Below are 27,655 nucleotides of genomic sequence, written 5' to 3'. Positions count from 1 at the left end.
GGTTACAAACACCAGCTGCATGGTATGCACAGTCAAGGATCCAATTAGCTCCTCTCCATCTACCATATAAAATCCAAATTACTGAAAAGAGCCTTCAGCTGCCTGGACATTCACTGCTCTGTCCCACCCTTCATGTACCCCACTTCTAACCACACCTCTTCTTCACATCCAGTATACAACTATCAGTATCAGTTTTTTGAAGATTTAATACAAAAAACAGAGTTTAAATAAATGACAGCAAATCCTTTATTGGGCCAAAATAAATCTGATTACTTATTTCAAGTAGCCAAAACATCCCCCTCAGATTAAGAGAACTTCTTTGATTCTCTTTTATCTATTTATATTCATGTATCTTGTAGTTTGCACATATTCTTTTTTACTCTAGTCAAGTTTTCTTAATGAGATAAAAGACCAAAACCTATGTATAAAAGTGAAGGTTAAGACATTACTTTAACTTAAAATTCTGTTTACCCTGAAGTTCACTTACTGAAACATCTGGCTGAGTGGATGGACTGGGTGATAATCTTGATATAGTCATAATATTTTATATGACCCAGTATTCCATAAACCCACAAGTGAACTTTACTGAACTTTACTAAATGTACTGAGAAGTATGGACGCTTAGAGCTAGAAGGGACCCACAAGACTATCAATTATCTTTGGTGTTAGGTAGGCAACCGTGTGCTGGAGGAAAACCTAGGTGTCTGGTTCATAAGATCAGCTGATGCATATTACACAGGTAGAATTCTCCCTTCCTGTCTGTCTCATGTTTAGAAAGATGGTCTAAGTCAGGAGGAAAAAGCCCCATTATTTTGATTGCTTTCCCAGACAGATCAGGAAAATTCAAGGAAGATTTAACATTATTTGAAAAGCAAAGAGTTCTACAAAATCATTCTACATTGCTGAAAAAAAATAATTACATTTGTAATCAACAGAATGTTATGCAATAGTAAGGGATCAAGAGAAGTTAAAAAGAGGATAAGGAAAGTGTACTTGCATTCATTTACTTCTCATTACCCAGAGGCCTGGGAGACAGAAATAGGAAGGATGGACAAGCAGGTGAGTGTTACTTACTCAGATTCTCTAGCAAATGCTTGCAGTCATCAGTGGCAACATCATGCACAGTCCGATTGCACTTGTCCCTCTTTTCTGGCTCCAGCCCTCCATGCCTACACAAGATTTCTAGGCAGTTCTGTAAAGACAAGAGCTCTATTACATCCAAGTCCAAATGAATTAACTTGAATACAAAACAAATGAAAAACCTATTTCCTGTAGCAAGTCAATAAAAATTCACAGCAATAGCCTGACACGGTGGCACACAACTGCAATCCCAGTCCTCTGAGAGGCTGAGACAAAAGGATCACAAGTTTGATCCCAGCCTGGGCAACTTAATAATTTAGTGTGTCCCTGTCTTAAAATAATATAAATAAAGGCTAGCTCCCTGCATTCAAACTCCAACACTAGAAAGAAAAAAAAAAAATCACATCTAAAAATCTTATTTCAATTCCAGTAACCCAAAATATATACTGATTTGTGAGTAATCTGTGTCATGTCTAGAAAGTCAAAGTACAAAGGTACTGAATTTATGTACTTTTCTTTTTCTGTACTCAGGTTAAGCCCAGCCTTTGGACGTGCTAAGAAAGTGCTTTACCATTCAGCTGCCCCCATCCCCAGAGTGCTTCACTGAAATGTGAAGCCTTCTTCACGTGGAAGACTCTCAGGTTTCAAGAAAGAACAAGTTTACTGATCTTTAGATTTGCAGAATGAAATAAGAAACAAAATTGACTTCAGCAGAGTATCCGTTAATGGTAATTTGGCAATTCAAAGAAAAAAAGATATGCTACCACTGGAAGCTGTTGCCTTCTAGACTACAAAGTACTTTCCTGGAAAGTAAAGAATCCCTAACAACTCTGCCCAGGACCCCCAAAAGCACATCTGTATTGGAGATTTTATGCTGCCCTATTTTTTTTTTAATATGAACATCATGTCAACTGAGTATATTAAAGCCCTTAGTCCTCCATAATTTTTCAAATACAATGTAAAGGCCAATAAGTATGGCTATTATATCAGGTTATTTCCCAAGGAACTATGTCTTATTAACTTTTCCCATCTTGCAATGTGTTGCTTATTTCCCATAAGGATAATTAGAAAAATAAATAGGCCAGAAACAATGAAAACGAAACAAGCCATGTGCTTCCCATCATTCCCTTAAACACACATGCACAACTGACTTGTACTCCAGCAACACAGCAGTAGTGTCATCCGCTGAAAAGTGAAGCACACTCATCACTAGGAACTGAACCTCCTTATGGAAGCGGTACTGGACCTGCTATATGCTTCATCTCAACCTAAACCTTCCTGCCACTATAACTAGTTTGATTTCTAATATTAGAGACTGATTTACCTTATTTTTATCTCAATAGGGATCATATGTATACGTTTATATTTGCATTTTTCATTCAACATAATGTCACTAAGACCCATCCATGGGTTAGAAGTAATTATAATTTATCTTGCCTTTTAAAAAATTATTACTGTACACTGTCAGACATGATGGAACACAGCTGTAAGTCCTAGTTCCTCAAGAGACTAAAGCAGGGGGAACAGAAGTTACAGGCTAGTGCCAGAACTTACCAAGACCCTATCTCAAAATAAAAAATAAAAAGGGGTGGAGTTCAATCTGCAGTACCATGGAAAAAGAAATTACTGTGGAGAATTCCATTATGTGAATATACCACAGTATACACTGAGTTCTGCCATGAACATTGTATTACTGTGGAATATGTACTCACATGGGACTGCTGAAAACGGTCCTATCTCAGTTTTCCATCAGTGTATATACACATGAAATGCTTTCCAAAGTACTAATATTAAACAGGTGTGGTGTGCACATGCCTGTAATCCAGCATTCCGGAAGCTGAAGCATGAGGACAGCGAGTTCAAGGCTAGCCTGGGATACACAATGAGTTCAAAGCCAATTTAGATTTTATAAAAGACCGTGCCAAAAGAAGGAAGGATAGGAACAAGAAGAGAGAGGGAGAGGAGAGAAGTTGTATCAAGTTCCACTCTATAAGACTATGAATTCCAGGTGCTTCAGACTGTCTCCAAAACAGTACTTTAAATGCAATAATGGGTTGACAACAAAGCACAAGAAATCCAGAAGGACAAAAAAATGAAAAGAGTGAACCAAAACCACTGTTATGGTTGATATATTACGTCAATACATTATGTCAACTTGAGAAGTTTAGAAGTTTAACTGACTCAGCAGGGATCCAGGGCTCTTACTTTGTAAATATCCTCATCCTGTGCAAAGGAGGGCAGGGAGATTTTGTGAGTGCTACATCTGCCCTGAAGTTGTGGGTGGGGGGAAGGAGGTGGCCTGTGTATCATATAAGGGAGAGAAAAGGCTTGTTTTCCCTTTTTTGCTCTGGTTGCTGCCTTGAAGTTTTGCCCCAGTGCCATGCCATCCTTCCTTGGAGCCAGCTGATTATGACTGAAACTTCCACGAACAGTGAATTAAATACACCTTTCCTTCCTTAATTTGCATGTTGGGTATTTTGTCCCACTAACAAGAGAAAAGTAACTCAGACAACCACCACTAAAGTGAAATTTGAGAAGCCACTGATAATCAGAGGTGATGGCAGAGATGATACAGAGAAACATTTTAGATATTCAGAGGTGGTAGATAAGGCACTGGGACACACAGGATAGAGGGGCTCAACCAAGACAGCCTTCAGCAAAGGGAATCTGCCTTCCTGCAAATGGATCCTGCAGGGACATCAGTTACTTACTGCCTTCTGCTCAGCTTGGAGTGGTCTCTATAACATCAAACTTGGACTTGCATGAGTTCATGGTTCAGACTGAAAAAAATTACTAGGCTAAGTAATTAAATGAAAATAAAGTCAAATATGTAATTAATAGTTCTTCTTAGCTATTATTGCTAATATTTATAAATCTTGTAAATGAGACATAGTTCATGAGAAACTCAGATGATGCTGACTGAGAAATTAAATGTAAGAAGTTTACACAGTACGTAATCTGAGAACTCAGCTTTGTAAATTTCTAAAATGAGAAGAGACAAAAATAACACACTATTATTATGCAAGTTAATTCTTGTAGCAAAAAGGGTAAGAGCCAAAGTAGACTTGGACTCTAATCCTGCCAATACAAATGGTCAAATCTGCAGCCATTGTAAAGCTTTTGACATTTTTTGGCTTTAGTTTCCTTAACTGTGTTTCAATATCTGTATTTCACTGGGTTCTTATATGACTTAAATGGAAGATACAAAGCTTTATATTCTAGACATGTACTAAAGTCCCAATATTGATGAGCAGCTGTGATTAATTATAATCAACCTCATCATTACCAATTAGAAAATAGTCCCAATATTCAGTTAGGTGATGAGTTATTATAGCATATCAACAAATGCAATTAAGCTGGAGATAATTCTAAGTGATACTTCAAATTATAAACAATTATAGTAAAAGGTACAATGCAAGCTTGTTTCCAGTATTTCCTATACTCAGGAAGGGCAATGGACAACAATGGGTGACTTTCTGTAGAAGGAAGCACAAAATGTCAGGACCCATGACAGCAGTCCATATCCAAACACTGTCACATGAACAAACTCCATAGTGATGTGTGTTGGCTCCATGGTGAACACGAAGTAGTTGTAAACTATGACAACTGTCACTTAACAACAGCTCCAGCAACCATCTGAGGGCATGCTAAGCTTTAGGCACTTCTGACACTGTAAGTACAATCACTTGTTGCTGCCACAGGGATACATTATAAGAAATGTGTTAGATGATTTTATGTTGTGAAAACATCACAGACTTTTTTCACAAAATAAGATGGAACTACCATCACATATGTAGTCCACTGATTATCAACGTCTCATTATGTGGCACATTACTGATTGAATGCTCATTTAACCCTTACAGCAACTTCATGGCACCTCTGTGCCAAGAACTATGTCAAGGCTGAAGGTCATGATGATGAATAAGGTAACAGTTCCATGTATCAAGGATGAATGCAATGTCATAAAGAGAGAAACACGGGGAGAACATGTACAGGGAGAGGGGGAGTATAGGTTACACAATCAAAAATCATTAGCATCTTATACAACAATAATGAAGCCAAGAAGACAAATGTCACTTACAGTGTCAGATTGTACTTACAGTGTCAGAAGTGCCTAAAGCTTAGCATGCCCTAAGCTTGTACTTAGATGTGCTCCTACAGTACCATGCAGTCACAGATGGGGAGTTTCAAAGGTAATGGATTAAGGTATGTGATGCTAGGATTAAGAGTGCAATGCTGGTATTAAGGTTGCCCTGTTTGGTTGTGGCTGGCACCACCTTAAGGTGGGCAGCCTGGACAGAATACAGAGAGACTGAAAGAAACTGTTTCACAGCCTTCTGCCTGCCAGGGACTGTTTCTCTGCTGTTGTGGCCTTGGAATCAGCTTACTATGAACTGAAACCTCAAGAAACTGTGAACCAAATAAATATTTCCTCCTTTAACTTTGAGTATTGGGTATTTTGTCTCAGCAATGAGAAAGGTAACAAAGACAACAAAAATCAGGAAAATAATTCCATTCACAAAAGCTTAAAAAAATTAAATACCTAGGAATCAACCTAACCAATGAAGTGAAAGACTTATATTAAAAAATATAGAAGTCTTAAGAAAGAAATTGAAGAGGGTATTAGAAAATGGAAAGACAACCCTTGTTCTTAGAATAACCAATACAAAATCACAATATTAATGTAAGTGATCTATGGATTTAATACAACCCCTACTAAAATACCAAGAATATTCTTCAAAGAACTAGAAAAAGCATCCTAACATTCTTATGGAATTAGAAAAGATCCAGAATTGCCCCCACTTACCAAAAAACAAACAAATAAACAAACTGAACAAAAGAATCAAAGCTGGCAGCATCATAATACCAGATTTTAAATTATATTACAGAGCCACAGAAACAAAAACAACATGAGACTGGCACACACATACACACACTAATAATAAAAAACAAAGACAGGTAAACTCATGAAACAGAACTAAAGACAGACACAAACACACTCTCTTATAGCCAGCTGATTTTTGACAAAAGAGCCGAAAACATATGCTGGAAAGAAAACAGCCTCTTTAACAAATGGTGCTGGGAAAACTGGGTATCTACTATCAAAAGACTGAAACTAGATCCTTACACCACCACCTGTACTAAAATCAAATCAAAATGGATTAAAGACCTAGACATAAAAACAGAACTTTGAAAGTCTAGAAGGTAACACAGGGGAAACACGTGAATCTGTAGGCATAGGCTATTCAGTTTTTGACTACTCCATCTAACAGCAGAGGAAATAATATGAAAAATCAGCACATGGGACTGTAAATTAAAAAGCTTCTTGATAGCAAAGACAATCTATGGACTAGGAGAAAATTTTGGTATCTACTCTTCTGACAGAAGAATGTAATCTATCTAGATAATCTAGAGTATATAAAGAAGCCCCAAAATTAATCCCAGGACGTGGTAGGACTGGAGGACTGCTGTGAGTGCAAAGCTAGCCTACATGGGTGAGCTCAAGACTATTCTGAACTATGTAACAAGATCCTGTCTCAAAAAAATAAATAAATAAAAAATAAATTAACCAACCCCTAAAAAGCATATGATCCAATGAAAAACATGGGCATATGCTGCTGAGGTAGTGAATGCCTGCAATCCTACCACTCTGCAAGGCTGAGGCAGGAGAATTAGAAATGTTAGCCACACCTGGACAATACAGCAACTTCCCGACACCTATTTTACTGCTTCAAAATAAACAGGCTGGGGATGTAGCTCAATACAAAGGCACTTAGTTCAACCCTTAGCACCACAAAAAGTGGGGAAAAGTCCAATACCTTTAAGCACGAAGGAAATACAAATCAAAACAACTTTTGAAATGCCATCTTATGCTAGTCAGACTGGTTACCAACAAGAACAGAAAAAACAATGAATGCTGAAGAGGATGGGTCAGGAGGCTCATACACTGATGGTAGAAATACAAATTAGTATAACTATTATTGAAATTCCTCAAAAATCTGAAAAAATATACTTTAACCCAGCTCCACCTCTCCTGGGAGTATTAAAAACACCATATTATAGTGATATATATATATATATATGTATATTCATGTTTATAGCCATGCAATTGACAATAGCTAAGGTCTGAAACAGCCCAGATGCTAACCAAGAGATGACTGGATAAAGGAAATGTATATATTTACAGTGGAATATTATTCAGCTGCAAAGAAGAATATCATTTGTAGGAAAATGGAAGAAACTTGAAGTTATCTTGATAAGGGAAATTAGCTGTACTCAGAAAATATTGCATGTTTTCTCTTACATGAGATATCTAAACTATAAATAGATAAATGAATCAAATAAAGGGGAGACAAGGAATTAGAAGGTAGAGATTGGAAAGTGTTGGGGACCACAAATTCACAATGGCTAATTTTACATACTTCCCTTAGGGATAAATGGAGTCTTGTGATTATTGGTATCACCTTTTAAGATTTCTCATTAACTTTTTAGGGATGGCCCATCCTCTCTGTCTTAAGTTACTTTTCACTTGCAGTTAAGACAAAATACCTGATGTCCAAAATTTGGGAAGGAAAGGTTTATTTCCTACAAGTTCTTGGAGATGTCAGTCCATACTCAGCTGGCTCCAAGCCTCAGGGTGGCATGGCAGGCCGCTGTTCATGGCTGGCTGCAAAAGGAAGGCGCAAACCAACAAGAGAGAGAGACACATTCTTCCTGTCTTTACATCATATCCCGGCTCCCAGTGTTTCACCCTGGGTGGGTGAAACACTCACACCACCAATCTGAGTGCTAGACAACAAACCAATCATAAATGCTAGATTTGGTCAAGTCCATAACTGCATGAGGCTTGGGGGCCACTGACAAAAAATATGACACTCACCAATGCTAACCTACAACTACTAAGATTAAAAAGCACTGCTGGACAAGATTCTTCTTAGTATAAGGTCATCTCTGCCCTCTTGAGTGATTCCAAGATTATCCACTGTCCACTGAGTCATCCACTTCTAAGTCTTCTGCCTACTTTGAATCTTATGCTCATCTCTCCTATCACTGTATACACCCAATAAATAGTGGCTGGTGTGAAGTATCTTTGCCTCTGACCATCGTGAGGCACTGACATCTTCATGCATTACTAAATTTGCCTCTGGTTTCTTATTTTATCCTTTCCTTTTCTTACAGGCAGTTGGGGATTTTGGCCAAGTCCATGACAGGAAAGGGCATAGGGTAGAGAGAGGAAGAGTGGAGTAGAAAGGTTGAAAATGGTCAAGATCTGTTACATGCATGCTCCAGGTATCCAGAATGAACATCACTATTGGGTAGTAGTTTAAGTAAACTTTCTGTTACCAACAAAGAAATGTGTGAGATAGTCACCTAGAAAAGGAAAAATGTCTTAAACTCACAGTTTCACAGGTTTCAGTCCATGGCTGGTTGCTGCTGTTGCTCTTGGGCCAATAGCAAAGTAGCAAATAATGGGGGAGGGGGAGTGGAGGAACAGAGCTATTCATGGAGTGTGGCCAGGAAGCAAAAAGAGGAAGAGGGACCAGAGTCCTAATATCCATCTCAAAGATACACCCCATGACCACCCCCATGTGACTAGGAAACTACCACCAATGTCATCTTTCAAAGGTTTATTTACTTTGCAGTGGTGCCATAGGCTCATGTCCAGGCTTTTACCATATGGGCCTTTAGGAGTAACTTACCAAACCTTAGCAAGAAAGCGATGGATGTGATGAGAGTAAAATTTTACTTAATGGAGTAGGAGTAAAAGGGGGAGGGAGAGGAAGTATCTATGTTCCTTCTCTCCTTGCTGGAGGGGACTGTGTGAAGAGGACAAATGCTATGACACAATCACCGAAGTGGATTCCCAGCGGTCCTAAACTAGGCAGGGCATCCTACTCAGGGACCCAGATGGATGGGTTTAAGTTTCTCCTAAGTAGTGAAGCAGCTTCTTTCTGTCCCTTTATACTCCATCCAGGCTTCCTGCCTTTTGGGTGGTGTCACTCATGACCAGAGTATCACATTTGGGGCCATAGGCCCCAAAGTAACAGCACATTTAGGCTTCAATTTTCACTTTCACTCATGTCCCTTAAGTTCATTGCTACTTGAAATGAGGGTTGGAGAATGCAATCTTTAAATCAGACTGATGATCTTGGGCCCAGAGGAAAACAGAGATCCATTACAGAGAAAAAGCAGAAGAGACGTCAAGGGATGATAAGCAGTTTCTACCATGGTCCTCTGAGGAGAGCTGAGAACCAAGGTGCCAAGGAGATTAAGCAGAAACTTCCAAGTTCAAAGAGTTGGAGATAAAATCAAAGTCATGGCAGGGAGCTAAGAGTCTGAGATTGGATATCAGGGGGAAAAAGCAAAAACAGTTTGTAAATCCACAGATAAGGCCCAGCCTTTGGGTATGGACTTGTACTCACTGCACTGCAGCAAGGGGAGATGCATGCCGGTACAGTGGGAAATTGTGGCATGAGCAAGAAGGGAGATGTAGGTGAGTGGCCAAAGACAGTCAGCTCGATTTTGTGTGGAGGGGTGAGTGCTGAGCAGCTTTCCGGCTTGACTGTAGACACAGTGACATGTGTAGGTAGAAAATACCATGACTGCTTCTGTTCTAAAAGCTGATGGTTGCACACAGGAAGATATGGTGGAAATGAAGAGGGTAAAGGGAGAAAGACCAGTTATGAAAGAACTGCCATAGCCCAGTCACTCAAAGATGAAAGAGTAATTTTTCAGAGGCAATAGAGAGGAAAAGGGGTGTAGAATATCAATAAAGCACAAGCCCTCTAAGAAAAATACAGAGAGGTGACTGGGAACACCTTAAGTCATAGGAGGTGAAAGGAATAAGAACCAGCAAAAGAGCCAATGGGAAGAGCATAAGCATTCCTGGGAGAGGAAAGAAAGCACAGGATGTACACACAGGCCAGCAGTGCATGGCTATAGCACTGTGCACTAGGAAGGGTGAAGAGACAGAAGCACCCTGTGGGGAGGTGAATGGAGGCCAGCAGAAAGGAGCTGGACTGTCCTGTCTTACGCTGAGCATGGCAGAGCCCTAGAAAGATGTGAGGCATGTAAGTTCCATCACAGTATTAATCTGCTAGGATGGCTGCTCTCATGGCAATGCAGGGGTGGGCACTAGAGATGGGGAGACTGGAAGAGGACCCAGAATACATGCACTCAACAGAAGATTGGGGGTCTTTAGGGCAGTGCCTGTCAGTGGATGGAGGAGGAACATATTCTAAGTTCACTTATAGAGGATGAAATCCAGAGCTATACTGATCATTTGAAGTCATTAAGTTAAGAAAATGAAGCAAGTAAACACAAATGGCAGATGATGCCATTAGATTAAGAGAAAAACCTAGAGACACAGCAGACTGGCTATGGTACACACCAGGGCCCAAATACGCACCCACATGGAGCTCCCTGTGGAGCATGATCATCATAAGGAGTAAAAGAGGGTACTGAATGGCTCCACTGGTATAACAGGATAGGTCGGCCAGACTCGGTAAACCTCAAAGTTTCTACTACTAGTTATTCAAAAGATGCCCTGTGATAGCACATTTGTGGATGGTCCTGGGAAACACATAGCAGCACTATGGATAAAATATTGCAATCCCTAGCGATTATATTCTGGGGATCAACATGATTACTCCAGGGAAAATGGACACAGAGAGGAGAAAAAGGGCCTAAGGCCAGATGGATGTGAGGTGCAAGTGGACAGATACCAGAAGGTCTATACCTCAGGTGAAAGACTATGCCTCAGGATGGGTGGAGCATAACTCTGGCTGGCTGAATTTATGTTCCCTGTAGGGTTTTGCCCCTTAGTCACCACTGTCCAGAAGCAAGTAATAATTTAATTCACTGAACAATCTGAAATGTGTATTTTAAGAAGACCTTGCCTTTGTTTACACACAGTCTGGCAATTTCAAAAAAAATTTAACAACTAAAGGAAATGAAGCGGTACTTTGGTTAAAAAATGCTTTTGTTTATGAACAATTTGATAACACTACAAACAGTAGTGTTTAGAAAACTTTTGTTTTTGTTTGTGAACTCTGCATCAGGTGATGGACACAACCATGGCCTCTTTCTTGCATGAACATATATGTGGCCATCTTTCCCAGGATCATGGAACAAATTAAGTTTGTGAACTGAGGTACCACTGTACTTATCTAGAAAAGAAATGATTTCTATTTATTCTGAGAACCATCTAGTTCCCATAACTTGGTGTTTTGTAGGCATCTTAAGTAACTTTTCCCTCTTTAAACCAATTCCAAAAATCTGTGTGGCAAGGCAGAACTTCAGCAACATCTACTATCTTGTTCTCTTTGCAGCTAAAATACAGGGAAGGGGAATACAAATTTGGGGCTTCATACAGACCTCTGAACACATCTAATTGATGGAAACCTAGTGGACAACTGGTGGCTGCTATAGGGAAAGGAAATAGCTAACTCTCATATGGCTACAATAAGGTAATAATGCCTCAGTCACACCACAGTCCTGACAGGTGGCCACTCCAGAATAGAGACCAGTGGGTCTGCCTAGACGTGATTTGCAAGATGCTGGAAATACATATCCTGAAGACATTTTTTTAAAAAGTCAAGGTAAAAAGCTGTGGAGACATGCATTTGGGACTATTTACTGTAGGAACTGCAGTTAAATCTGAAAAAAACATGGATATGTTATATAAAAACATGAGGTGGTAGATGAAAAGGGAGCTGAGAAGTTGCCAAAGTGAAGTCAGAAGGAAAAATGAAGGGTTCTGGAAGCCCAGGGAGAAAGGTGTTTGTATTGAAGAGTTAATATATTAAATAGCCCAGTGAGCCCAACAAGAGTATGAGCGACAGGAAGCCACAGAGTTTGAAAACAAATAAGCTAGAAGTAAAACCTACTCTCCCCATAGTGAGAAAGTCACAGTTTCACAGATGTAACAAACACTAGCTGTGCTTCACTGACATAGATGCTCAAATTCAGAAACTCTCCTTAACTTTTCTGTTACAGGAATTTAAGGTGCTCAAAGTCTCATGATAGAAAAGTTTTATTAAGAATTTAACTATTCACACCAAGTGATTAAAAAAAGACATCCTTAAGTGTAGCATTTTTTGAGGAGTAGTCACAGCCCAGCTTGTGAGAGAAGTAGTCCTATACAAAACATCAGACAATAATTTACACAGATATCCTAGCCAGTGGGAAAAGATCAAGGACTAAAATGGAGCAAGCATTGATTTGACAATCTGATCATTTATGAACTGGTGAAAAATCAGTTTCACCATTTGCTAAGACTTGATTTCTTTGTCTACAACACAAGGAATTTGGACTGGATGAGTTATGTCCCTTTGAACTATGAAGTCCTACTATTCCCTAGTAGAACTAGGTAGACAATAAGGCTTGCATCTTAGGTAATGCTGTTACCCGCACCATGTGTAGACTAGACATAAGCTGCTGTAGAGAGAAACAATATATTTTTTAATGCTCTACTTGTGATCAGTGTAGAATCTTTCCACCAATACATTCATAATTATAATTCGTTTTTTAGAAAACTGCCCTTAGCAACTCAGCCAAACTAGAAACATCTTTTTAAGAAATGATACAAACATATTTTCTACTTTTGACTAGAAAGGAAAAGAGTAATTGAATCAGGTAACCTGGCTTTATCCCCAACTTCTATCTATTAGACCCTTTGGGGCTTAAATCCTAATCATAAAATGAAGAACACAGACTAAAGGATCAAATGTCCATTCTAGAGCTAAAGAACATCTCTCTCTCTCTCTCTCTCTCTCTCTATATATATATATATATATATATATATATTTTGTCTTTTTCCTTTTTATCAGTAGGATCGAACTCACGACTGCCTGCTTGCAAGGCAGGCACTTATGCCGCTGAGCTAAATCCCTAGCCCCCAGAAAATCTATATTTTAACATGCTAGCAGTGTATGAATGTTGTTATTCACACTTTTTAAAGTCTCTTGTCAAAAATTCATCATACACTTCTGAAAGTAAAATAATACAAGAGAATAATTTCCTGTTGCAGAGACATAATATCTAACATTTGCTATTTAAAGAAGTTTAATTTGCTAATGGTTTTAGTCCAAGGTCAGCTAACTCCAAGGCAGAAACATCATCGCAGAAAGCTGTGGCACAGCAAATATGCTTAGTTCCTAACAGCCAGGAAGCAGGGCAGGTGAGCAATGGAGGAAAGGGAGGGACTAGGTATAGTACGCAAGGTCATCCCTCTATGACATATGTACCTAGACACACCCAGAAATGTGCATCACCAAACCTCTAGGGAGCTCCCAATCGAATTGATGCAATCAAACATAACCATCACATCCTACTGCTTATCAACTTAATCCTCAAACACATCTCCTTAAATGATACTTAATCCCCAAACACAAGTTCAAAATCTGCATAACATGATATACAGCTATCTTGGATACAACTGAAAATGCCAAAAAAATAAGATTTCTTCACCAAAGTCTCAACAGTTCTAGCTCAGTTCAAAAGTCAAATCTCAAGTCTCTTCTGAGATTGAAGGCATCTCTGTAAAAATAAATAACAAGCTACATAATCCTGACACAAGAGAAACATTCCCATTCCAAAAGGGAGGTATAGGGCAGTGGCGGCAAACTTATGGCACCCATGTTGCAATACAGTGTTTGTACCACTGAAAGCTGTAAGAGCTTCACCATCACTGAACATAGTGATATAGAATAAAAATCACACCAGAGATACACTGAAACTCAGCAGGGAAATCATTAAATACCATATTGTATATCCAAGATACAGGGTACATGGTGATTAAATTTGAGTTCTAAGGTGGTCCCATCCCTCTGGCCTTGCCCATTGTGGACCAAATGGCCTTTGTCTTGGGCTGGCTCCTCTTAGTGGTGTGCAGCCTTCCTCAACAGATATTCCAAGTTCCTGGCATCTCTGACTTCATGAGATTTCTACTGAATCTTTGGCTTCACTGCTGTAACTTCACAAACTGCCCTTACAAGCATTACTTGCCAAGGCTCCCAGGTCTTACTTTGAAATTTCGGTGGAAAACATTGAACCCACAACTCTTACATTTTGCATGCTCCATAAAACAAGCATCATATGAACAATGTTAAGGTCTGCTGTCAGGAGAACAATAGTCAGGTCTCTCTGGACCATGGCTGGAGCAGGCTCTGATGCATTTGGTTAGGTGAGCATGGTAAAATTAATCTCATGGAACCAATTCCTTAGGCAAGTCTTCTGCAGCAGGGAGCCCAGCTGTGTGCTCTCAAATGAAAGGTTTACATTTATGTGTCCTGGAGTCTGTGAGTAATGTCTCCCTTATTTCTGAGATACCTTCAAGACATTTTTCTTCCTGTCCCTGTACTGAGTACTTGGTTTCTTTTTAATGGTGTTTATCTATCTAGCAACCTCACCTCCAATGGCCCCATCTTTACATATGATTCCTGTATTAATTAGCTGTTGCTGGGGAAAAATACTTGGGTGCCCACAGCTCCCAAGACAGGTTTAATTTATGGTTTTGGGATTTTTAATCTATAGTTGGCTGGTTCCAAGGCAGAAATGCAATGGTGAAAGGGCATGATGGAAAAAACTTGTTTACCTCAAGATACCCAGAAAGCAAAGAGAAAAAGCGATGATCCAGGGCATGAGATATACCCTCTAATGGCATGCCCTTAGTGGCATACCTTTTCCAGCCAGGTCCTAAGTTCTAACAGCACATTTAATTGAGAATCTATCAAAGGATAAACCCACCAATAAGTAATAGTGCTCCCAAGTCCCAGTCACATTCCAAAAGCCCCATTCTGAACCCAAAGAACTTTGGAGAAACATTCTATAATTAAAGCATAACATTCTATCCCTGGGCTTCAAAAGACTCCTGTCCATCTCAAAAAGTCATCAAAATTTTAACACTTTCAGCAGTGTTGAAAAGTCCAAGTCTAAATTCTCCTCTGAGACACAAGGCAAATTGTTAGCTGTTAAAAGCAAAATATAACTAAACACTGTCAACTTACAGTGGCATACAGTAAATATTCCTATTCCAAAAGGGAGAAATAGGGGAAAGAAAAGATTCAGACCAAAGCAAAAAGAAAAAAATCCAGCTGGGCAAACATTGTCTTATGTATCTTGTACCCAGAGCAGGTTGTGGTAAGATGTGGGTTACAAAGGGTTTGAGCAGTACTGCCCTCGAGGCCTTCTTGGCTGCAGTCCACATGGCTTCTCTCTTGTACTGGCTTCTTTCACTACCTATAGCCTTTCTCTGCAGACAGTCCATGTTCCTGGCATCTCCAGTTTCCTGGGTATTCTCGTCTCTTTGCCTTCATTATCACAACTTCACATGGTGCTCTCAGAGGTACATTTCTTGGCTTCTTAGGCATTCCTTTGAAATTTCTGACTCCACAACTATATTCTGAATGCCTAACAATGCAGCAGCACTTCCTGGATGATATCAAGGTCTGCTACAAACTAGAGAGGTATCCAGTCTCCCTAGGACCATAGCTGTAGAGACCTGAGTGCCTAGATGGCTAAACTTTGGGAAATATATTCCCTCTATGACCCTGAATGAGCAAGGTACCCTGGGGCTCTCTTCTTGAAGCAGCTTTTCAAATGAGTTTACCATTTTACTCTCTGATCTTGAAATTGGTGAGATCTGTACATTTCCTTACTTATCTTCAAGTAATCTTTCTCATTGTCCTGATGAAAAGTACTTGACTGCTCATTAGTGTTAATCTTTTTCAGCAACCATGTTTTTCCTTGGCCCCAAATTTACATATAATTCCTTCTGGGTCAAAATTTGGTTTTCATATGTTTCTGCTCTGTTTTTTGCCCTTCATTTGCACTATAAATCAGGATAAAAGAAGCCAAGGTACCCATGTGATAGTTAGAATGTTGGACAACACAGGAATCTCTTCCACCAGATTAATCAAACTACTACCCCTAATCTGAGTATTACAAGAAGCCTTATAACACGGGCAGAATGTAGACAAATTCCTTGCTAGAATGTAACACACCAGGCCTCTAATTCATTTTCCACTAGAGTCCTTGTTCTTAACTGAAATCTGTTGAGCCTTATCCTTACTGTCTGCATTGATAGCAATGTGCTGGTCTTCTGAGCTTCAACTAGCATCATTCATCAAGTTCTGTTAATGGCATTCTAGGGCTTCTCTAGCCTGCACCTCCAAATCTTTCCAAGTTGCTCCTCGAAACTAATTCCAAAGACTTTCAAACCATATGGTCAGGTATAGTCACAGTAATGACCTCTGATATAAACTTCCTGTATCAGTTAACTTTTCTGGTGCTGGAACAAAATACTCAAAACTTACAACTCTTAAAAGAAAGAGAGTACAGTGGCTTGCTATCAACAACAAAATGTTAAAACTCAGCAACAGAACTCATGCTATAGCCATCCAGCTCCCTCACAGGCCATCCCACTCTTTGCAGCTATTCATAAGAAAACAATACCGGTCAAGTCTTCACAAGACAAAAGCAAACCTTTGATGTAAGGCCTATTTATTCCATCCAATGACTTAACCCACTTTCTCTGAAAGGTATATAAAGACTTCTTCACTAAAGCTAAAAGGACTACTATAAGCCAGGGAAAATGGTCTTCTCAATATTAAAATTGCAAACATTTTAAATGCAATGCATGTGTTCCCTGAAGATGTAGCTTCCTGAAGATCTAGTGAGTATCAACTGATCTGGGAAAAGATATCATTATGGTAATCACATTCACTAGACAAATTTTCTACATCTTTAAACTTTTAAAACAAAACAAACCATTTCTTACCCTGATATTGCAGTTCTTGGAAACTGCCCCACTGGCCCTCTTGACAGTGTTCTATGATCTAAATAAACTCTTTTCCCCCCTACATTTCCTATTTGCTGGTAAATTCTTTTCACTCCTTGCATCCTGGGAATCAGTGAAGATATCATCTTTGCTTATCAGAGCCCTCATGCTAATCAGGAGTTCATAATGGAGTTATAATGAAGGAGCTCAGTAGCAGCAAGGCAACTTCCTTCTATAACCCCCGGGGAGCGGATTTCTCTCTGTCTGCCTACCAAGAGAGTACAGATGATGAATTTATGAAAGTCAAGGATGCTCAGGTTTTTCTTTTACTTTATCTGAGTTCAAGGACAACCCACCTTTCAAGGGTGGCTTTAGGTTGCAAACTACCCCCGCTTTGCAGCTCTCCAACATCAAATGAGACAGTTTTAGAATAACTACGCATTTTCAAATTTGAACTGTTCGCATTTCCCACTTTGGTTCTTCCAAATACTTTTATGTCAAATATTATATTGCATTCCACTTAAATCACTAATGGTGTATATCAAAGCCTCAGAATTTTTGTATTTTGTTAAAGGATGAAATGGGAAAAACCTACAGCTAATCAGTACCAAATTAAATTATACTTATCACTTTTTAAAAGCCAATATTCAAAATAAACAGGTTTTGTAATAGATAATAACAGGAAGTTACTCAAGCAGATGTTCTCAACACACATTTCTAGATGTTTCCATTTGGAAGAAACATATCAAAGCACTTATATCTAGCATACTTAAAACCACAGCCTATCCTCTGGAACACAGAGATCCCTGTCCTTTCTCTGGAACACCATTATCCTTCCATTCAGCTCCCTCATCTTCCCTTCTATTCTGCGTTCAACCCTTGAACACTCCTAGCTTATAATGTCCCTCATTAGTTCCACTGTTCTTAGTATCTTGTACTCCTTTATTTTCTCTCTGCTACCAAATTGTTCATAACCCAAAATCTTCAAAATGTTACTGCTAAATTAATGAATCTGAGGTACACAACTGATTTATCTTGTTTGTCTAAAATATTCCAATAGCTTTGCTTTCACTGGTAAATTAATTTCATTGCAAAATTTCACTTGTAAATTTTTAAATGTCAGTGAAGGCCCCCTGCCTACAATTAAATTCAGTCTAACTGTATTTTTCACTACCCTTCATTAGTAGAATTTAAGGTGTTACCATTTTTCTACTCCATGTCTCCATTTTTATTTCCTCCTCCACTTTAATCTCTTTTCCAGTGTTAAGTAGTAAATTTAGCCCAGTCTGAAAAGCCCAAAATAAATTCCCTTCTCCTCCAGAATAAGTCACTCTTAAGTCTAACATTCCCATTGCAGCTCTTTAAAACTGCACGGTCTCTTTCTTTTTTTTTCACAATCACTGCATTTCTATGCTGTTCCAGAAGCATGTCCATTACCCCACATTCATTTTTGTGTTTCTCTTGTCATATACTTGTAATGACTAGGAAGTGTCCACTGGCAAATATCAACCCTGCAAATGTTGGTGTGTCAGTGCCTTGCACTCAGGAATTTCCCAATAGATTATTATTTATAAAGCCTGTTATTGCCACAGTGGTTTAGATAGAAAAATCATGAGGCCTACTATACTATGCTATTTCTTTAATAATCTGAATCTTTTTGTATTATATCTGATGAGTGAAACCTAGAGCTCCCATTAGATATCAGGAGGTTAGTACAGGCAGTAAGTGTGGCAGGTGAGGACACAGAGTAAGATCACAAACTCTACAGAATGGGGTAGTTCTGGACCTGCATTTAGTAGTGAGATGAGCAACTACATGGACACACTATCTGCTTTTTCTACCATTATTGAGACAAATGTCTGCAATTACTGTAATTACTCTCATTTATTATTAACACTCCAAATACAGTGGTTCCTTAGCTCACAAATACTTTTGTTCACGAACAATTTTGCATTTGGCAAAATTTTGTTTTTGTAAACTCTCCATAGGGTGACAAACATGACCATGGCCATCTTCCCTGCACAAACAAAAACATGGCCACCTTTTCTGAAATCACTGAACAAATTATGTTCATGACCCAAGGTACCACTGTACAATGATTTTTTAAAATAAAACATCTTATACCCTTGACCATAAATATTTGCTGGATAGGAAAAATGTCTGTTTGTACCAGTAGCTCATCATTTTCTGTAAGAGTATCAATCACTCTCCAATTATTCAATTTACATCATTCAATCAACATCTAAAAACATTGGAACTCACTAAATTACAACTGTGTGATGAGCCCAGCTGCCACCACCACACACACCTTGAAATCTTTTGAAGCTGCAATATGGGCAGCAGTCCAGCCCTCTCTGTCAGCCTGGTTAATGAGGTCTGCAGAAACAACAGGCTGGGATGTGTCTTCAGGACTCTCTTCCCCTCCATCCAAGGCACAGGAGCCAGGCTCACACTCCTCCTCACTCTGAGGGTTTCCACGAGCGGGTGCTTGGTGGAACATAAGGAGCTTGAGGCTGTCCACGTTCCCAGTTTCCACAGCTGCATGGACTGGTGTCCACCCATCCTGAAATAAAATGACCAGGGAGAAAGGGTTGATGACAACACTGATGTTGAGAACAGTGTTATTCAAAGTCCATCCACCTCTCAATGTCTGTGGGCATGGAGCACTAAGCTGCGGAAGTAGGCAATCCAATCCTGATGATCGCTAACTAGCCAAAGTTACCTCATCTCTGTTGGCCACTGATTGCCCACTACTATGACGCATGCTTGCTGTTTTATAATCATTTCCACCTAATGATTAATCATCTGGAGGGAGGAGGTACTGCCCAGACCCATAAACTGAGGATTATATATAATAATCTAATCTCAATCTAATACTATAAAAGGGAATGACTTTAGCCTAAAGTTTTTTTTAAATTGTAATAATAATATTAGTAGTAATGCACTAAGAGAATGCTGCTATAAACCTGTTTAACTTAAAAGGCAGTGGCCTGTGATCATTTTCAAAATTTATACCAACCTTTCCAGAAGGAAAGATTCTAGATAATAGGGGAAATGTAGACATGTAAGCTAAAAAAATTTGACAAAGCCAAACCATTTCACTAGAAATCTATGAATCTGCTGAATGTTTTGTGATTACAAAGGGATACTGATTATGAAAAATTTAAGAAGTGTTCCAACTGAAGTTTCTCTACTTTGGTTCATTTTCTACTTTGAAGCTTCCATCACTCGGTTGGCTGTCAGGGTAAGACATGCAACTCTTTCCTGGGATACTGCTCTTTAGGCATGGTCCCCAGTACAGGAACATTAGGTTCTCTGAGAATCTTCTAGACATACAGGTACATACAACTTATCCCTGATCTACTGAATCGGAAATTTTGGGGATGGGGTTGAGGGTCTACCACTCCCGCTAGATGATTAAGATGCACAAAAGTATAATCAACAGTGTTCTAGAGGAAACCTTGGTTCCATCTAGAATCTTTCATTTTTATACATAGATGGGTCTGCTTGCTACAGAGGCACCTATCTTCCTTTGTTTTAAAAGTATTTCATGAAAGAACTAATTTTTATTTTAGCTTTATGCTCTAATTTTTCATATGGTATATTTTATATTATTATCTTAAGTATGGTTCAGTGAGTTACAACACTTTTTCCCTTAAACAATGCAGTGAAAGACAGAGAAACAGATAAGAAATGACAGCAACTTCTGTTTATACTAGGTCATCTGATCATTTGCTGATGTTGATTGCTGATGATTTGGCTTTTGCTCTTGTCTGGACCTCACATCAGTAAGACCATGGATGGCCAAACCAAAACCATGGACAGGTACCAACCAGAATGGAGTATCATCATCAGGTTCCTGTCAGGTGAATCAGTCTCATGGCTGTGCTCAGTTGGGTTGCAGACTTCAGTGGTTGGGCAGCAGCCTTATGTAAGCCCGCTACAGAGTGTAAGCTTGTCTGAGAGTCCCAAGTTTACCTTACAATAGCCATAAAGCATTTCCAGGAAAAACACTTTCAGTATCCCATTCTCCTCTGATGCGTTCTTATTAAAAAGCACAAGACATAATTACTCTCTTAAGATTTCCCTATTATACTGGTTATCTCTATACTTTTGTCCAGCTCAACAATAACTAGTTTATGAGCATGAATTTCTTTGTTTTCTTACACAGGCTGTGATTTACCATTCTATGTGCACTGCTTATTTTTTATTCAGCTTAAATAACAAAATTCATTTATTTTTCAGTAAGATTTTATAATAGGTATACATGAACACCAGAATTTTGGATAAAATAACAGAAATGAAAAATTAAACTATTTTCTCAGATTTAAAAAAAATTACTAGGAGAGCTTTTTAATTTTAAAGCTCTAGCAATAAGATTCAATGGAAATGCTTACACTTGGCTTATTGTATCCTACTTTATACTTACCTGTCTGTATTTGTTGTCATAATTTCTTAAGGCAGCCCACTAAGATCACTACACTGATACTTTGGTTCACAAACTTAATTCTTTCCACAATTCTGGTCACAAATTGAATTGGTCATGAACCAAATCAAATTTCCCCATAAGGTCAACAATGAACCTAACCACTGAATTTGATTACTTTGTGAACACAGTAAAGAAGAAAAAATTAAATTCGTGAACTGAAGCATTACTGTAACTGTTGAAGGAATAAAAACTTATACTCCTGCTGCTTTCCCTAGTTCTAGAAATACAACACAATATTTCTCATTTTATAGATGAGTAATTTGAGGTTCACAGGTTGAAACACTGCTTGAATTAATGCACAAGGCTTTTCCTGAGCAAGGAAGAGACTCAAGAGGTTATGCACTTCCAAAACATAATACCCTAAAGTGAAATAGAACTAAGTAACCTATGTTCTAATGTACAGACATCACTCGGTACCCATAGGAACTGGTCCTAGGATTCCCCTTTGCATATGCTCACGTCTTTTATAAAACATGACATAACATTTGTATATAATCTCACATACCCATTCTTTAAGTCATGCCTAGATTATTTATAATATCTATTAATGATATCTAAACAGTTGTTACACCGCATTGTTTAGGAACTGACAAGAAAGTGTGCACAAGGGCAATTCATATACAATTAAAATTTTTTGATCCAAAATTGGTTGAATCTGAACATGTAAGAGATTTAGATATGGGAGACTAATTACACTTGGTTTTTCTAGCTACAGAGTTTGCAGATGCATTGTAAATCACATATATAAATAGGTACTCACTCTGGTTTTTACACTCCGGTCAGTGCCAGCTTCCAATAAGAGTTTAATACATTCTTTATTTCCGTTTTTACAGGCCAGGTATAGAGGTGTCTGTCCTCCAGCAGCAGCATGATTAATGTTAGCATCATATGCAATTAATAATTCTACACACCTAAACACAAGATAATGATTAATTTCATAAAAATTGGGTTTAACTCCTAAAAGATACAATCTGGCTAGGATTCTAACTATAAACAATGTTAAAATAACTCTGCATCTATATATATATATATATATATATATATCTTTATATATATATATCAATTTTTGTGGATTTTATTGCATGGGTTTTTTGCAAAGCTACAAATATATTTTAATCATCAAATTTAATTGTATGAAAATTTAAGATTTAATTAAGTGATAAATTGTGGCTTAAGTCACTTCTCTTTAATCAATTTGAAAAAATGAAGTCTTTAGGGGCTGGGGATTTAGTTCAACAGCATAAGCAGCTGCCTTGCAAGTGTGTGGTCATGAGTTTGATCCCTGGTACTGATAAAAATGAAAAGGACAAAAAAAAAGGGGGTCTTTGGAATAGCTTAACTTATCAAAATGAATGGTTTAATCTTACTGGATACATGTACACACACACACACATACACACAAACTGGAATTTGTGGTTCAAAATAGTCCCCCCCTTGAGAAAAGTCAAGACGCTGAATCATTCTGCAATTTTTCGCTTGAGAAAACAATTATAAATAGTATAGACAGCAAGGCATCATGTGCTTCCTTTATAAAAAGTAGCAAGGAGTCTGAGAAAAAGCTGTCTTAGAGATGAAAGACGATGGAGACTGTCCTGTCTCCTGAAAGGTCTGGATGACCAGGGCAGCTATGCAGAAACTCGGGGAGGAAGAAAAGAAAGAAGGTGAAGTCAAGACTGGGTGGCAACTTAGTGACTAGCAAAACGCAGAGCTTGAGTTTGAGTTTGCAAAATTGGTTCAGAAAAAATTTTAGGAAAAAAGACTAATCTTAAAAAGCAATTCACTTTAAAAAAGACACTCGGATGCCTGGTTTTTCTGCTTTCCTTTACAGTGTCTGGTTAAAATATATCTATAATCTATTTTGGTATGTATAAATAACTTACATGTTGATACATGTGAGTATCATACATACTAAAATTAACAGACTCCTAGATTGAATCTCAGAGTTTTTTTCATTTTACAAAGCTCTCTCTGTCTCCATTCCTGTGACTGTTTCACCTTCTAAGCAACTGTTCCCACACACTGCCAGGTGACAGGTAAAAGTAAAAGCATAACCCAGAAGGAAAAATCTATTTTTTGAGATTCAGTATACATTTAAAAAGAACAAAAAATCAGTGTCTCTGATTTTCAACAGTAAAGTTGGAGTGATGAGACAGGTGTTAGATGTGTAGAAAAATAATCCTATATATTAATGATACATTTTAAGTACTATGGAATTTATACCTATGGTCACTAACATTGATGTGAACTTGAAAATCCATTTTTAAAAAATTCTCCAAATTGCTAATAACATTTGTACTAGGACAGTTGAACTAAAAAGGTGGAAAGCAGCTGCGTTTCCCACAACTGCTATGCCATGGAGTCAAAGATCTATTATTAAAATATGATGTTTTTAAAACCATGCTAATGACTAAGGGTTTAGCTCTGCGGCATAAGCACCTGCCTGGCAAGTGCAAGGTTGTGTTCGATAATAAGCATTTTTTTTGAGACAGGGTCTCACTTTGTAGCGTAGTTAGCCTCAAACTATCTGCCCTCCTGCTTCACCTTCCTGTGTGCCAGGATTACAGGTGTGCAACACACCTAGTTCCCTTAGCGGTTTGATAACTGAATTACTTTCAAAATGTAAAATTCCTTCCTCAGTATTTTAAAACAGAGAAAGAAAATGAGTATCTTGGATTTAATATTACTAAGTAAATTGCCATTAGGAAGTTAAAAACATTAAAACAATATAAATCTGTTTTACTTTCAATACTGTTGTAAGTAAAAAGCCTTTGTAGAGCTTGGCAAAAAATAGCAAACAGCAACATTCTCAACAGTCTCCTACTGCAAATACGTTTATTGAACTTACTTGCTAATGGATTTTAAGCACTAACTTATACATTTAGCTGGAGCTAAAATATGTTTGCAAAATGTAAAAACAGACTATTTTCAGATTAAAAAAAAAAGAATTAAAAGCATCACTTACTCAAAATGTCCCTGAGCAGCTGCAGCACACAAGGGTGTGAAGCCATTTTTATCAGCAGCATTGACTTCGGCATCTGCATTCAGCAGCAATCTCACACAGTCTGTAGATTTTAATAGAAAGCAATTTTAATTCCCACTTTGAGTTATGATGAAGCAAATTTTCTGCAAGCTGCAGACAGATTTGAAACCCAAAGGACCTCTACCCTATGCAGCTAATCTGAACAATTCTATTATGGTAGACCTGAGATTCCAGATTATTTCATAAGGAAAACTGCTTCTTTTCTCCCAAGTTTATGATGCCCCACTACTCCGTAAGGCATGATGTTTTTTCCAATGCTTTAGGAAGAGTTACTGATGAGCAACGTTATATACCAGAAAATGATTTACCACATTGTTTTGCATCAGCCTATCCCAGGAACAATGTTTCTGTACAACAAACCAAATCCACTTATCAACTTGGAATACCATTATTTTTATTTACATAAATTCTTGCTTTATGATATTAATTTAATCATTAAGTGCATTTGTATATGGCCATCCTACTCTAACCGCAGGACTGAGGATAATGAAGAAGTTACATAAAAACAGATACCTTGGACATCCTATTAACTACTGCTCCCATTCATTATTATTACTTGGATGTAGTTCCTCTACATTAATGAAAATTCCCATTTTTTGAAAAATTCTAAAGTACTCTGGAACTACTGGGCTATCTTAGCTTACCAGAATTTGAAATTATCTGAGTAAATTTACAATCAGATGACTAACATATGCAATGCTATTGGATTGTATATTTGCAGTTTATTTTTTCTTTACTACCATATATTTTAGTATATCTAAGTACAGAATTTGTATTTTAAATAATTTCAAATCTTCATTGATATGCCATTTAGAGTTATACAACTTTTCAGTTCTCTGCAAAAAAATAAAAAATAAAAAAAATATATGTTGTTGCAACCACAGAACAATTTCAGATCTATGATCTCTCTTAGCTACCAAAAGTCCCCCTCACTGTAGCATTTTTGAAAGCTCTAATGGTCTTTCTCCCCCATTAGTTATTTCTAACAGACAAGTTATTTTGTCCTGAACAAAGGTGGACGAAAGATGGACAGCTTTATTCTAAAATGTACTTTGTAGCAAATAGATCTCAAACTTATAAACGCACATTTCATTGTGCACAAAACAGAGATTATTTTTAATCAGCTGTGGTAAAAGTTTACATTAAATAACATTGAATTTAAATATTCATAAAACTTTAAATCTCATGTAGAAAATTATCTATTACTATCTCTAAAAGAAAACTGAAACCAAATGAACTTTCTGCTTTTAACAGCAGTTACAAGTGCTGTTCACCGTCAGTCCTTTGGCCTGCGTGGGGTGTGAAGAAAGATCACTCCATTTTTACCTGTATGTCCATTCTTAGCAGCAGAATACAAGGCAGAATGGCCATCTTCACAGGTGTAATTAATATCCAGTCCTTCTTCATTAAGCAGCATTGATAATAAAGTGACATTTCCCTGGGCAGCAGCTTGCTGAAGAAGGGTGGGCCTGCCAGCCAGGGGGGCAGGACCACCACTCATTAGCAAAGGGGTTAGGGAGGGTGACCAGCCTGTAGGTTAAAGTGACCCTCGTTAGAGAGAGGGAGTAAGGACATGAGACAGATATTACTATTCCTTCCTGAATTATATACATACGCACACACAGACATATGAACACAGATCACTAGAGTATTATGTGGTTTTTAACATTATCAATCTGTTAATATTTTCTTAGCACAAGTCTATACTGTTATTTCAGATCTTATATCTGCTACTAATTAAATTCACACACATGGTGACAAATTATTTTTAGTTGTCAGTCTTACACAGACAAGTGTTAAAAGTAGTGACTAGTTTTAGGAAATTAAAATGGCTGTCACATATTTAAAGTTTAAATTCTTCACAATTTCAAAACAATTTGAATTTTAAAATGATATAAAGGTTTCCTCAATTTCAGTATCAGTCTAAGAAAGTTAAATTATTTTTCTGGATAGATAAAATGACAGTATAAAATAGACTACCTTTCTTAACTGTGTTTCAAATTTAATTATAAATACATAATCTATTAAGATAGATCTAACACTGTCAAGGAATCTATTTATATTTCTTCAATTACCTTATTTGGCAATAAAACTGATGATGTTAACTACTACTAAGTTTTAAGAGCTAATAGAAACCCAACATATATAACTGAACCTAAAATATAGCAGTACAAATATTCAATAACAACTTTGTAGACTATATTACAATGGAATTTTTACAACAGGTCTAACAAACTTTTAATCAGCCAATAAAACAGGACACTATCATACAGTTTTAACAAAAATCGTTAGGAGTTATCAGGGTTAGATATTTCTTATCAGAATTTAGCAGCTTTAGAAGAGAATCTGTTAAGGGTATGAAGTTGGTTGTATACAGCATGGAAAATTTTCTGAATTCTTCCTTGATCAAAAGGCTGCAAAAACAGTAATGTAAAATGTTTATTTAAAGTGATATAGAGGTATTTGTATCTTTTAGGCTTAAGTACAGTGAGTTTCCAAAATAAGTCCTTCTGGTTTCCTTAAAGATTGGATTTAAAGAAATCCAACACTTCAAAATAATGTCATGTACACGTACTCCTTCCTTAGGGCACACTTTCCACATATACAGTAAATAACCTTTAATCAGAAACAATAAACAGATATTTTGCATTCTCTGCACATTAATATCAGAATCATATTTCCAGATAGGAAGGTACTATATTAATATATATATATATATATAAAACAATTGTTATTAAATGTTAAGCCACTGGTCTTTAATTTTAATAAATATTGAAATTTCTTAGTAAAAACTTCTTTATATAAAAAAACTAAACAGTAGTCATTTATACAAATGAAACTGTGCTATTTTTTAAAAATTGTGTGCATGTTCATAATCAATTATATGAGTTCATGAAGTAATTTGTTTTTGCCCTATTAGGATTATAGTGACAGACAAAATGCTTATAGAATTCAATATTTTTCTAAACTCTGTGATATTTTCCCATTGATATTCATTAGGTCTTCTTACAAAAGTCGTATTTTCACTTCATACTTACAAGAAGGCTCCTCTCTGGTACATTTTACCTTTTGTATTTTCTTAAAAACAAACAAAAAAACAGGCCCACAAAAATTAAATCAGTACTTATTAGAAATAAATGATAAACAGAGAAATTATAAACCTTGACTGTAAAGCAAACACAGGCAACACAAAGGCATCACACTACAGTCCTCTGTGGAACAGGATGGACTATGGCTCCTGCTATGTGTCTCTCTCTTGATCTCT

At 37.5% G+C, this 27,655-nt stretch overlaps 1 protein-coding gene across 8 annotated transcripts in view; it reads right to left on the bottom strand.

Moving 5' to 3' along the window:
• The window catches only part of Cttnbp2 (cortactin binding protein 2), a 162,668-nt gene that overhangs the window by 51,940 nt on the left and 83,073 nt on the right, over positions 1 to 27,655 (bottom strand). For all 8 annotated transcript variants that reach the window (XM_063241698.1, XM_063241691.1, XM_063241657.1 and 5 more), the window contains 5 exons: positions 25,717 to 25,920; positions 24,313 to 24,412; positions 22,111 to 22,261; positions 19,170 to 19,424; positions 1,075 to 1,192 (listed from right to left, as the gene is read on the bottom strand). In XM_063241698.1, the coding sequence (XP_063097768.1) occupies positions 1,075 to 1,192; positions 19,170 to 19,424; positions 22,111 to 22,261; positions 24,313 to 24,412; positions 25,717 to 25,920 (828 nt within the window). The remainder of the gene's footprint in view (positions 1 to 1,074; positions 1,193 to 19,169; positions 19,425 to 22,110; positions 22,262 to 24,312; positions 24,413 to 25,716; positions 25,921 to 27,655) is intronic.

This window comes from Cavia porcellus, unplaced genomic scaffold (genome assembly GCF_034190915.1).
Source record: "Cavia porcellus strain 051 isolate PalLab524CR breed Dunkin Hartley unplaced genomic scaffold, mCavPor4.1 scaffold_2, whole genome shotgun sequence".
Taxonomy (NCBI): domain Eukaryota; kingdom Metazoa; phylum Chordata; class Mammalia; order Rodentia; family Caviidae; genus Cavia; species Cavia porcellus.
Note: the sequence above shows the minus strand (reverse complement) of the source record. Positions and strands in the feature narration are given on the sequence as shown.